This window comes from Parathielavia appendiculata, assembly GCF_033297405.1.
Source record: "Parathielavia appendiculata strain CBS 731.68 unplaced genomic scaffold N657scaffold_3, whole genome shotgun sequence".
Lineage (NCBI taxonomy): Eukaryota > Fungi > Ascomycota > Sordariomycetes > Sordariales > Chaetomiaceae > Parathielavia > Parathielavia appendiculata.
In genome coordinates this window covers 1,795,237-1,808,555 of record NW_026944222.1, presented here as the reverse complement: position 1 = coordinate 1,808,555, position 13,319 = coordinate 1,795,237, and the positions used below count along the sequence as shown (strand labels likewise).

General features: G+C 56.2%; 4 protein-coding genes across 4 annotated transcripts; 3 read left to right on the top strand and 1 right to left on the bottom strand.

The window, feature by feature from the left end:
* Window positions 1-267: 267 nt before the first annotated feature.
* N657DRAFT_614492 (uncharacterized protein) lies at window positions 268-2,981 on the top strand (the record flags this gene model as incomplete). Its single annotated transcript, XM_062790440.1, has 4 exons — window positions 268-777; window positions 863-931; window positions 1,000-1,746; window positions 1,801-2,981. Coding segments are annotated over exons 1-4 (2,016 nt in total), but the record flags the coding sequence as incomplete, so codon positions are not given.
* Window positions 2,982-3,451: 470 nt separating this feature from the next.
* Window positions 3,452-5,716, bottom strand: N657DRAFT_662411 (FAD dependent oxidoreductase; the record flags this gene model as incomplete). Its single annotated transcript, XM_062795141.1, has 2 exons — window positions 5,382-5,716; window positions 3,452-4,616 (listed from the first exon to the last, which is right to left on the bottom strand). The coding sequence occupies exons 1-2, from the start codon at window positions 5,438-5,440 to the stop codon at window positions 3,452-3,454; spliced, it is 1,224 nt and encodes a 407-aa protein (XP_062649856.1). The 5' UTR covers window positions 5,441-5,716.
* Window positions 5,717-6,061: 345 nt separating this feature from the next.
* N657DRAFT_654541 (uncharacterized protein) lies at window positions 6,062-7,215 on the top strand (the record flags this gene model as incomplete). The annotated part of the gene is made up of 3 exons (XM_062794515.1): window positions 6,062-6,200; window positions 6,273-6,947; window positions 7,019-7,215. The coding sequence occupies 3 exons, from the start codon at window positions 6,062-6,064 to the stop codon at window positions 7,213-7,215; spliced, it is 1,011 nt and encodes a 336-aa protein (XP_062649855.1).
* A 2,402-nt stretch (window positions 7,216-9,617) lies between these two features.
* N657DRAFT_291590 (uncharacterized protein) lies at window positions 9,618-12,573 on the top strand. Its single transcript, XM_062786639.1, has one exon. It carries the CDS (start codon window positions 9,941-9,943, stop codon window positions 12,404-12,406), a length of 2,466 nt encoding a protein of 821 aa, XP_062649854.1. The 5' UTR covers window positions 9,618-9,940; the 3' UTR covers window positions 12,407-12,573.
* Window positions 12,574-13,319: the final 746 nt, after the last annotated feature.

Here is a 13,319-nt window from a genome sequence, read left to right as displayed (position 1 = left end):
GGATGAAGAAGGATGGAGGAACGGTTATTCAGCGTCTTTTGTACAGGAGCGAAAAAAATTCACCGCCTGCATCGAAGCCGTTCGAATTTCGCGGTCAGCCACTGGCTTGCTATGAAGTGGAGCTGGGCACGGGCCCGTTTGCGCTTTTGGTTGACGGCGGCCAAGGCCGGGGATAGGAGAAGACTGGCCGGGAAAACACGGATGAAGGCGTGAACATCTTGTACGGATGTACGTTACTGTATGTGTATCAAACGCTAGCATTACATCCATACCGAATCTGCACCTGCTGGGCCTCTTTGCGATGGCGCAGGGATGCAGCGCAAACGCGGATGTTGCCAGCCTTGTTGGTCTGGGAGCTGTCAGCCATCTGCGATGAATTTCTCAACGGGAAGAGTGGCAAAAGCCACTCTTTTTCACCGGTTCATACAGTTCGTTCTACCGGTATTTGAATGCCGGGTGCTGTGTCCGCTTTTATTTGTCGGATGACGGAAACGGATTGAGCTCTTCTGATTACTCCACTTACAACTGATGACGATCACCTCCATGTCCTGACGTCGCCGCTGTCAATTGTATCCAGCACTCTGCGCACTGGTTTCAGTACAAACACCGCCTACCCGAAGACTCCGGGATTGTGGGAGCATTCAGCGCCTTGAGAATAACCGAACATTATCAATAATCATCGCAGCTGCAGCGCCACTGGCCGGGATAGAATCTGGATGGTCGCATCACGTTAGCACTCCGCCAAGACACCGGCACCATGGCCGTCACAAGCAATGTGTATGAATCTTCGACCTTTGAGTGTCGAAACCTCGCGCTCGTCGTATAATAATAGATACTGACAAACATACTTGCTTGATTGCAGATACGCCCCGACCGAAGATCTCATTCTATCTCGCCCCCGACGGCGTTTCCGCACCGGCGTTCGCTGGCAGTACGTTACCATTTGCTTGGCTGCGCAATCCGTCGGCTTCGAGATGATTTCTAACACGTCGCTGCTAGACACTGGCAGTTACGCTCCCTTATCGGCACCGACAGTCAGAATCGCATCTATTTTCCGGCCCCAGGCACCGACAGCAAGAACTGCCAGATACAGCGACTGAACACCAAGACCCAAGAATTTGAAACCGTCAAGCGCTTGTCCTTCAACCCGAGGTGTTTGGTGGCACGGAATGGTTGGGTATGCTGTGGAGGCGAGTCCGGCGTTTTCAGTGCATTCCAGGTGGGCGAGCGAAGCGAAGCGCACGAAACCGGCAGCAGATTGGACTTCCAGGCCGACAACCGCCTTCCTCTAGCCCTCGATCTCTCCGAGGTCACGTCGTCGTTGCTGGCCGAGGCTCGTTTAGATAAAAACCTTGTGGCACAAAGCACTGACTTCGGAAAGGATCGAGTGAATTGCATAACACTCTGGTCACCACCGACACTCGCCGAAGCGTTCGAGGGGGCGTACGACCAGGATGTCGCAGTGTTGGCGCATAATGATAGTTCCGTCATTGTCGTTAGCCTTCGGGACCAGGAGGCGTTGGACAAGATTACATATCCGGACTACATGAACAGGGGGGTCATATCTCCTGACGGGCGACTGCTCATCGCCATCAGCGACGATCCCTACTTGTACATTCATGAGCGGAAGGAGAAGACTGAGAGTTGCGCCTCCGTACGAGTCACGGCGCGACCCTTATACGCCTGGAACCCGTGCGGCAGGATCCAGCTCAAAAGCCAAAGCAAAGACGACCGATCTGATAACAGGTCGGTACTCCCGTGACTCCTTTAAGGACGTAGTATTCGCTAACTAAGCAGCAGAGGGAGTTTCGCGGCGTGTTTTTCCAGCACGGGAAGGTATCTTGCTGTAGGGACCCAGTATGGGATCATCTCGGTATTCGACGTTGCGGCATTGACCATGCAGGGAGCAGAGCCGTTGATCACGTCGTTCAACGCGTCAAGGGCGAACGCTGAGTTCGGCGCTGTGAGAGACATGGCCTTCTCTCCCGGCCCAATCGACCTTCTTGCCTGGACCGAGGACCGAGGTCGCGTAGGCATCGCTGATGTGCGAGCCGGCTTCGACGCGCGACAGATTTTGTATCTTGACAACGAGGACGATTTTGAGCACCTGGCGGTCACGGACAGAGGTACGATTGATCCTCGGCTGCTGGAGCAGCGGGCCGAGCGCAGCGAGAGCCTATTGGCGAGTCTCGCGAACGCCATGGATCCGTCGGGGGAGAGCCGTCATAACCGCCAGTCAGAGGGACACACATCGCTGGCGCGATACAACACCCCATTGACTGCGGAAGAAACGGCCGTTTTGGAGGCCATCCAGGACTACCGCCGACGACAGGACCAGTATGTCGGCGCCCCCAGTAGGCCCGGCGCAGAAACTGGCAACAGCAGCAGCAGCACCGCCAACAATGGCGGTGGTAGCGGACCGGGCACTGGCTCAAGACCCCCTTGGGCGGAGCGAGCGAGTCGGACCGCCGTCGAGGGCGCACGCAACACAGAACGTAGCGCAAGCGTGACCCGAGCCGTCAATGAGATTTTGGAGAATATCCGTGACCAAAGAGCGCGGAACCAAAATGCGCAGGAGCGTCTGCGGGTGCGGGAGGACAACACTGCCGAGAGACGCCGGTATGCACCCTTTTCTGGACTGGACAGCGGCCTGGGGGCTGCGGGATCGGGGACAGGCGGTCGCGGCGCGCTGCTTTCACGCGTGGCAAACACCCTAAATCCTACTTCCTCTGGCGCCTGGGATAATATCGAGGCCTTGTACGAACCCTCACTCGGTGGTAACGAGCCTCATGAGACGGGCCCGTCGATAATCATTGATTTGAGGGCCCAAGCTGACTCGAGGCGGCGGTTTAGAGCGGCGTATATTATGCGCGACTGGGAGGAGAATTCGCCCCGGCGAGTCCTGGGGACTTTCATGACGTCGCACACGCGTCCTGGACCGTACGACACGGCGGGTCTGGCTTGGAGTGAGGATGGAGACGTATTGTAAGTTAAGCCTGGTTTTGACACTTATAGACATGAACCACTAACTTAATGGGTAGGTTCGTAGGCGCAGAGAACGGTATATACGAGTTTCGTGTAAACTTATTCGGGCGGAGGCTATCTCCGAGCATCACTTTGAGTTGAGTTGGATGCGGCAAAGGATGGGTATATTGCATAGGAAAGGCGTTGTGGCGTTGCAATGACATTCGTGAGCATAACCTGGGTCTGAGGATATCGGAAGCCGAGACTGTTGACGATTCTGGCTGGCATTGTCATAGTCTCTCGTTACGGTTACGTGGGGTTGGACTTCAAAAGCGCTCGATATATCTGGAATGGCTGGGCGGGCCTAATGATACACGTTAATATGGCTGGGAATCGGATTTGGTCTTGGATGGTACCAAAGAATAACCAGCTGCCACGCCGTCACAGATTGGCCCCCCTCCCGGGGCGTGGTTCTGGAGCGACTTAGCTATGTATACAAAAGCTTCTCTACCTTTTCTGCTATGGCCAGGCAACTCGTTAGACCGGGACTTTCGATGTTCAGCAGGTTGATCCACCCATGATATCCCTCCTCCTTCTGGATAACGAAATCCACGAACCCTTTGCCATGTGCCACTGCACCCTGTTTCCCCAGCTTGGGCCGTATCCCGGCATAATCGGGCTGCAGCTGTGTCTCGTCGAGTCCAGGTAGATACTTCTTCACCTCCTTCACCGTCTGCTCCAACCGCGACCCGTTCACGGTGAGGTCGTCGGGAGAGTCGACCCACTCAACATCGGGCCCGAACTTGATGCGCCCGCCCAAATCCAGCGTCAAGTGCGTTCCCAACCCGCCATGGCCAGGCTCCGGCGCGGGATAGATTAACGTGCTCACCTTGGGACTCGATGCCGCATACGAGAAGTAGTTTCCCTTGGCATAGAACATCTCCCTCCTCCGTTCAGGCGGCACAATCATATTATGCACCGCCACCGCACCCAGCCCAGCCGAATTGACAATCGTCTCGGCCGTCACGGTCGATACTTTGCCGCTAGCCACGTCCCTCACCGTCAACTCCCATCCCCGGCTCCCGTTTCCGCCCAGCGGCGTCACGCCTTCCACCGCGCTCCCGACCGCCAGCGTCCCGCCGGCGTCCTCGAACAGCCCCAACAGACACATCATCAGCGCGTGGCTGTCGATGATGCCTGTCGTCGGGCTCTCGAGGACGCCCCGTTCGGCGCGAACGGCAGGCTCCCGGCGCGAAGCCTCCTCGCGCCCGACCCAGTGCACGGGGACGCCCAGCTCACCGGTGCAGAGGGCGTGGATCTGCCGCAGCGCCGCGAGCTGGGCGTCGGTCTGCGCTACGATCCACTTGCCCGTGCGGCGGTGCGGGATCGAGTGGGACTCGCAGAGGGCGTAGAGGAGGGCCTTGCCGCGGATGCAGAGCTCCGCCTTGACTGTGGACGAGCCGTAGTAGATGCCCGCGTGGATGACCTCGCTGTTGCGAGAGGAGGTCTCGGTGCCAACCGAGGTGTGGCGTTCGAGGAGGAGGGTAGAGCTGATGGGGTGCTGGCGGGCCAGGGTTTGGGCTACGGCGAGGCCGACTACGCCGCCGCCTAGTACCGCGTGGGTGAAGTCGGCAGGGGAGGAGAGGGGAGTGCTGTGGGAAAATTTGCGGGTGGTGTTGTGTTCGGGTTTGTGGCGGAAGCGGGACCTGATCCGAGAAGGTGGTCCCGCCGGGCCTCGTGACACCGGAACCCAGAGTGAGAGCGGATGCCTCGAACCGGGTCGCATATTTCGCTGTTGTGGCCGGATAAGAAGCGGAAAAGTCGGTTGCTGTGCTGACTGTTGGACTTATTCAGGTGATGTTAACTCGGCCCGGGTCTTCCGCTCGCTGGTCGGCTCAAGGGTGTCGTTGTTGTGGTGTGGTTTGGTTCATTGGCCCAGAAATCAGATCTCGGTTGCGGGCCGGATGGATTCTCACCATCACCGGTCCTGTGGGTTGCCACATTGTGCTTCTGGTTTGATTGCCGCCTAAGTGCCTAACTAAGGTAGCTATACAGAACTACTTGAGTGTTATGTTCCCACATACCATAAGAAGTCGCAGGTTTTGCTCGAGACTGCTCAGCAATTCATTCAATCTCCATTTCGCTCCTCAACGTGCAGTAGGCGACCTTGGCAGCTTGGCTTGGCATAACGTGCTGTCTTGCAGCTATTTTGTTTGGTAGCATGTTACACGTGGAAGTTGGAGTCACTGCTTAAGACGACGATGCCCAAGAGGAGAGAGTTAAAAGCGAAAAATAAAACAAGAAACGGAAGTCGGAGATACGGAAACCCAACCTAACACAGTCATTCAAATGCATGTAGAGTATCCTTCTTACTGCACGGTAGTTAACCAAAAGCGCTGGGCGTGTCTTCCACTTACAGGTTGGGTTTCGCACTAACAACCAAGGCTGCGGCATCTGGATCGCCCAGGCTGCGCATTGTCGCTCGGTATCTATCCGTATCGAAGCTGCCAAAAATAGTATGAAGTAAACGGCAGCTATGAGTAGCTGGAGATCCTTCTGAAAATAAAGGACGCAGCCTTCCGTTGAATTACCTTTCTGGACTCTCGTCACCACCATGTTGAGACGGAAGTGGTGGCCCACATCGTCTCATTGTGGATCTCTGGCCTTGTGCCAATTGTTGCGTCACGCGGGGAAGGCCGTCGATCCTGCCAGCTGCTCGAAGCACCCCACCACCGTCCAAGCGAGACAAAAGCATACCAAGCACCAGACTGAAGAGTTGGAAACATCATTCTTCGTTCCACCGCTTTCTGACTGCTTCATAAGTCTTCTCACCGATCTTCGCCTGGATTCAGGCTGTTACCGTCAGCGGTTCACCTCCTTTCAACCTCTAGGTAGCACTGGACATTGTTGGCTTGTTGCACTGGTATTGCTTGCCTTCAGATACCGTTTCGGGCTCTGTCTCGTCTCGACTCCCGTCATACCTTGCGTTTCCTGATATCTTCTCCCCATCGGAGCCATAGCCGGAGCAGCAGCATCTAGCTCCTATCGACATTCTACTTCGTCTTGTCGAAGAGTCAGCAAGACTTCTTCGCACAACATGTCGCTCGATGGCGGGATACCGGGAGCTCTGAACGGAGATGGTGTGCCCACGGCCTCTCCTTCAAGGCGCTCGTCGATTTCTCTGCAGGCTACAGCAACCCTCAACGCCGGCCTGCAGCGCGAGCCACCTTCTCGAGGTACGCATACGTCACCACTTCCCAAATGAAACTTAAAGGTCAATAGTTTTGCTGACTATATTGATTGGTCAGGCTCAGCCAGTCCCTTGTCATTCCGCAATCGATCGCCCAGCACCGGCCGTCGTCGTTCTCAGATCCTCGCAAACCTCCATATTGCCGACCCCTCCGTGCCAGCGCCAGGCGAAATGGTGGCAGACGACCAGCCATCCAACTACCAACCAAACATTCCCCACCCCGTCACTGCGTCGCCTCGCTTGATTGCCTCCGGGGTCCCCCACCATACCCGAACCCCTAGTCTCGGTGAACTTCACCAAGAGCTCGAGAACGAGCAAGAGTTCCATGTCAATCGACTGCTCGCCCAGATCCGCCAGTTGCAGGAGCAACTTCAGCGCCAACAGCAGCAGAACCAGTCGGCAGTCCTAGGAGACGAAACCTCTGACCGATCAGCGCCGCTTACCATCTCGACTTCGTCGCCGCAACCACTGGCGGCCTACCCGAGCTCGGGCTCCTTACCACGGTCGCCCGTCTTCCCGCGAAGCTCGTTTGACCTGGCCCGCGCCGATTTGCGCCACCGGTCCAGAACACCTAGCCGGAACGCGTCGCCCCGGCTACGGTCCGCGTCCATCAGCGCCGACAGCGGCGAGCCGTGGGCGCTGGGCGGCCGCGACGAGAGTGCCTTTTACCAAGCCGAGACGCAGATGCTGATTCGCGAGAACCAGATGCTGCGGCATCGAATCCGGGAGTTGGGTAAGTTTCCGTAGGCGGAGTACTCTCGAGTTTGTCCGCAGGGTCCGTGTTGCTAATCTTTATCGCGGCAGAGCGTCAACTCTCGGAGATGCAAGGCAACAACACGTCGGTGACGCATGAACCGTCGCATTCTTCCCATCTGAACCATTCCGTGTCGGCGTCGGATGAGGATTCAGCGAGTCAGACTCCTGTTGCTGCGTCGGAGGAGGATTCGGCGAGGCAGACTCTTGCTGCTGCGTCGCAGTCATCTGCCGTCAAGGCTGACTAAGCGCAGAGTTGTTCCCGGTTCTTGCGACAGACTCTGGAATGGCATTCGTTCACAAACACCTTTCGACTTTTCGGCAGCGTTTTCGGCTTCTGCTTCTTTTATAGAGCGGAGCTCGCAGAAGAATTCTTGAAGGCGGGCAGGGAAATCGGTTCCTTGTTTCTGTTTCGGCTTCTCAATTTCAAGATGATGAATCGGGCCCCTTTTTCTTCCGACTTGGCAGGGGATCTCCGATATTCTGGGTTGGGAGCATATCTACATGGGAGGGAGGGAACGCCGTTTTCGAGGCATGTACGATGATGATGTAGGAGATAGCCGACCACAGCGCAGCCTTGAGGTTCCTTGACATGTATTTCTCTTATCGATGTCACCCCTGAGCCTTCTCGTCTTCTGGCTGGTCTGTCATGAGGGGCGGTCGAATGTGACTGTCGACAACGGAAGACTTGGAATTGACATGGTTTGCCCTCCGAGTTTCCAGCTGACACGCCTTGTCCCGTAAGCCCTACCGGCTCTCGTGGTGGAGTCGCCCCAGCTTTTGAACCCTGGACCCGCAGAATCGGAATAGCCAGGCTCAGCCACCTTGCAAATACCGGATCGCCAGCTTATAGAATGTTGGCAATAACTCTGTTCTTGACGGGAAATCTTTCCTGCTCTACATACGCCAGTACTTGGTCTTACCTCTCGTGGTATAAGTGTGAAATGCTCTGTTGTTTTGCCGACACACCGGAGAACCAAGATCGGCTGGTTGGCAACGCATCCGGCCATGGCGCTAATGCAGGAACGGAGCTCTGTTCTCGATCACAAGGCGCTGGAAGGATGTCTGTGACGTACGTAACGCATGGCCCTAGTCTTTTTCGGAGGGTTGTCCTTGTTGATCCGTGTGACCGTTGTGTTTCAAGGACAGCCACGATACCCACTGCCTTCTGACAGGAGCCAGTCACCGACAGTCGCGTTTTCTTCCCTGGCTGCAGAAATTCCGTACCGCATGCGCGTTGCCGTTGAATAATAATAAGGGGTCGACGAGGATGGCTCCTGGGGTGAGGAAGTCCTGCCTTGCTTATTGAGCGGCTTCTTCTCCCCTTCCATTCTTCGGTGGAACCTAAACGGCCCCCCACCCTCGGTCACGGGAGTGTAGGTAGGTTCGGATATTTTGGTGGGTTCGCGGGCAGCTGCTTCAGCTGGATCATCTGTTGATGAGGAGGACGCAGCTTGGGGTAACGCGATGCTGAGCAGGCGAGTGCTTGAGGCCAATAACTGGTTCTTGGGTGGGTAATCTGTGCAGATAGGCTGCGGGTGGATGCCTATGAGGGATGCCCTGGAGAAGAACAATCCCGTCTGAAGCCAAGGCCAGCTTCATCGGGATGAAGCCGAGCAAGGTACTCAGAGGTTCTGGACGCGGCGCCACCCTAGTAGGTAATGCTGTAACAGATGCCCAGGCTGTGTTGGCAGAGGTATCTCTTCATGTTGCGAGGCCTCGTTCATCCAAAACAGCGTGACAGATATCAGCAGTTTGTTTCGCAATCAGCGCCAGATCGGCTCGCCGCTGGGTAGTTATCCTGGCCACGGAATGAGTCCCGGAGGCTGAAAGCCAGACATCGATCCACGAAGCCACAGATCCGCCGAGCAGTCAACATCCGGCCTTGGGGTTTGTCGACCTGTTACGCGCGTATGACCAGGCCCACTGACAAACTGTTCCCTACCACGCCCGAGCCTTCAAGGGCTTGTTGTTTGTAAAATGCTTCCTTCAGGGAACTGGGAAATATTCTTTGTACACATAGTCCTTGTCGGGTTGGGTGGATGTTCAAGAATCCTCGGGCAGGGCGAAAATTCAAATCTTCTCCGTCCCACGCTGACCCGCTTGCAGCCAACTCCCCGGCCTCGGAAACACAACCCCTGGATGACACCCGGCCCCACAGCAGGGGTTGCTCACTGGCCATGGACCAGGCCTCGATGCGACTCAACTTCGGAATTTGCTTTTTGTTCATTCCTTGTTCAGATTCTTGTCTTGACAGTCACACAGCCGCGGACTTTGATGCAACGCGTCTTCCAGAAACCTGGCCCTGGCGTTGTGAGCTGGAGCTGAAGATGAAGGTACCTAGGTAACACGGCAGATGAAGTGAAAGCCGTGCCCAAGCAAAACGAGGTACCGATCCGTGACGGATGTTCCTTGATTGGGGGGAGAAAACTGGGTCACGACTCGAAATCATCAAATTCAAGCCTTACCCAACCACAGCCGTTCCTCTTAGCGTCTCTTAATGCACCCCCCGGTTTATATCTTCATCCCACCTCAGTCGCTTCTCCTTCTTACTTTGGTCGCTCATTTCTTCGTTGCAGCGAAGCTTACACGTATATTCGGCAAAGCTGTGGTTATAGTCCTCGACTTTTCGTCCATTTTCATTGCGCCGTCCGTTGACCCGCGTCCCGCAGCTCCAGCTCCGACGCGTCTTGCGTCTTTCTGTTTCTTGCTTACCCTACTCCTGACCTTTTCTCGCGTCTTCGTTACGTCGCTCCCACTCCTTCTCTCTTTTTGTTATTGTGGTGCACCACAACTCTGCACCGGTGGCTCATTACTGCTCCAATGCGTGGGCGTCTCTCAACGACACACATGTTCTGACCGAGCCGTCCTGCAGGGGAGGTACTGTAGCCGTGTCTGCGCTACCACGCAAAGCGGCAGCGCTAAGGGGCATCACTGCCATGTCCACTCGTTTTGCACTACACCACAGCCACCATGCCCGACCTGCCGGCACCGACCTCGCCAGGGGCCGTGCTTGACCTCCGGCAAAGTCAAGGTGCATATTCAAGGAGGGCGAGGCCCCCGGATCCGCATACCGAGACTGCCGAGGCAGTGAGGGTGCCCTTGAAGGTTGAATTCGGAGACAAGACACGTCGAAGGGAGTCCAGATTGGGGTTGAGGAACATCTTTGGCCGGGGCAAAGGAGGGTCTGAGGGGGATAGGGGTGCGGGTTTACCGCGTGAGGCCCTCTCCAAGGCGGGAGGCATACGGGCCTCGCTGGCCGAGATCAACTGGCCTTATGGACTGCATCAGGGCCAGGGACATCGATCAGAAGTCTCCCTCTCATCCTTCTCCAAGCCATTGCCAGCTGGTCAGGGCTTAAAGCACAAAAAATCTGAAAGTATCGTCCGCCAACAGCCAGATCATGAAGGCATCGCCGCTTGGAGCCCGCCTCCGCTGTTCCAAGCTTACCCGCAGGCAATCAAGCACGCGCATCTCCCGGCATGTACCATCTCCGCCGAGGTTGTCCTCCGCATGCACCACCACAAAAGCAGCGGCTCACTTGTCGGGATGTTGAGTCCAAGCACCCCGGATATACCAGAGGAAACGACGGGCGAGAGGCCCAAAAGGAGACACCGGAGAAACGGGTCTGGGTCTTCGTCCAGATTCGAGTGGACAACAAAGGTCTACATACTGGTCACGTCGGGATATCTGCTGCAGTATGCAGGCGAAGGTTCTTTCGATCGCCTTCCGGAGAGCGTCTTGCAGCTGGGCAAAGAATCAGCGGCCTTCGCGAGTGACGCTATCCCGGGTCGTCATTGGGTTCTTCAAGTGTCCTCGGTCGCAGAACCCGATCGTGCCTTTGCTTCGCACTCTTCACTCCGCGCGCGGCTGCCCTTCCGTGGCACGGACAAGAGGCATTCCTCGACCTTCTTGATGGTGTACGAGAGCGCTGAGGAAATGGATAGCTGGATTGCCGTACTGCGGCGAGAAATCGAGAAACTCGGAGGTCGGAAGGTCCTGTCGGAAACAGGAAAACCCAAGGCGAGTGTCCAGGATGCGCAATCGAGGAGCCAAGGAAGCCAAAGGGCATTCGTCGTCAGGGACCCCGACCGATTCTCCCGGGTCATCGCGCCAGATTGGAACCAGAGTCTACCGATACAACATCCGGACGCACCAGAAGACCCGGCCCTCGACCAGTCTTTTGATGACACCTCTACAGCCAGCTTCATCTCGCACGAAGGGAGACAGCTTGACGCTCTGAGAGACAGCATGAACCGTCTATCATTGCATTCGTCAGGCCAGCGGACGGTGGTCACGTCCGTCGGCTCATCGCCAGCCTGTTCTCCGGTCCGAGATACTTTTGGCGAGTTAGACTCCATGCCGGAGCATCCTTATTTGGAGGAACATCCCCAGCCCAGACTGAGGCCGAATGCCATGGCAATCATCGATCGAAGGCAGTCCCTCCAGGCCATCAATCACGTCTTAGAGATGCGCGTTGCTTCAGCGCAGTCTCTCCGCCCTCTGTCGATGTACTCGAATTCTGGACAACCTGAAGCGGCCCCATCCCTCGTGGTTGTGCAACAATCCATGCCAAACTTCAGCGTGCCTCAAAACGCAGGGAAGCGGTTTTCCTTTACTAGAAGCCCGCCAGGTGTACCGCCGCCTCAGATAACGACGGCATCGCCTCTCCCGGTGCGAACGAGCACCCGGAGACCGCCACCGTCGGCTTTGTCCATTAACCCACGCCCCTTGTCACTAGTCGAGGATCAACCATCTCCCGCATTTTCCTCTCTAAGTCGAGCTGGATCGGCAACGGGCGGTACTGGGAGCCCTCTCTCGGCCTCTCCAACGACACCGCCTATATCCTCGCCGCCGCCGCAGCGAGTTGGGGATCAGGCGACAGAGCGGCAGACTCGAGAAGAAGCTCTTCGCGACTCGGGGATCTCGACACAGGACAACACTCCGGGAACCGATCGAGCCTTGGATCCCAGGCCCTCGAGTGAACCGCAAGACAGTGCCTCGAAAGTCCACAAGCCACTCTCGCCGTCCAACGTCGCGTCGCTTGATGCCCGCAATATACCTCGGTCTCGCACGTCACTCGGCACGTACGGCGAGTTTTTGCCGGAAGCCCAGGCGGGCATAACGCCAGTGATACGAGTTCGTAGGTCGAGCTTCAGCTCGCCCCAGCAAGTGGAACGGACCAGTCGAGCTCTCTCGCCTCCACCTTCCATCCGCAACGATCATGGCCAGCGACCTCGTGCACCGTCCTTGAAGTTGATACCAAAGTCGCCGCAGCATCTCCGGCTCGATTTGCGCTCGCAGGCTCAGTCGCTTGTGCAACGGCGGAGCATGTCACAGCTGGCTGAGGGTCCTCCGCCTGCCCCGCCGCCGAATCGGGCTCTTCCCCCCATTCCGCAAAAATCCAGGGTGGATGTTCCGCCACCGGGATTCATATGATTGCCCCTGATCGAGGGCGGCTTCACAGTCAAGGGGGCCCGATTGGCAGTCGAGCATTTATTGCTTCAACGAAAAACGATCCTTAATAAACATCTCTTTGGAAGAGAAGGTGCGGGGTACGCAGAGGTTGGATATGTTCCGCCCCATGCTTACAGGGTGGTTTGTGATGGAACGCACTGTCCTTATTTGAATCTTGGTACGCCGAAAATCATGCAATGGGGGGAGTTATACCCACTGGACGACAGTCAACGAGTCTTTTTGTGCGTATTTCGGAAGTGGTTCATACCTTGTACCATATAGAACACCGGCTGCCATGTCCGCAACGGAGTGGAGGCTCAGTCAGTGAGCATGCTTGAATTGTCTATGTGTGATTTGGCCGAGGTTCCTTTGTGCTGAGCTGGGGCCATCCCCCGTCCGGACTCGATGAGGAAGGGTGTGCCTTCAGGTTCGCTTTCAAGTTCGAGTATGTCCACCTGTCTCCCAGTACTCATAAGTGCAGAGCATCGCTCGGTGGGACGTCGAAACTTGAGTGCTATTGTGTGTGATGAGAACATGGATTAGGCCCACGTACGAGGGTACTTGGGAGTAAGCTACGAAGTCCAAGGAATGCAGATGCCCTCACGGTGCGCCGAAGCGCATACTAAACGCAACGCAAATATGGGTGAGCACATCGGGGGTACTCCTTAGTCACAGTCGCTCTCGAATCTTTTCAGTGCTTATTCGCGGCCAGTGTCACAATACCGAGGACACCACTTTAAGATACAATCCAACCCGATTAGTTTGTTAGTGTTGGACTCAGGTATTCTACCTCATCTTTCAATTTGATCTTACTTGTTTTCTTTCCCCCTTCCTTGCTTTCTTTTCTTCTTTCTTTCTTTCCTTCTTTCCTTCTTTCCTTCTTTCCTTCTTTCCT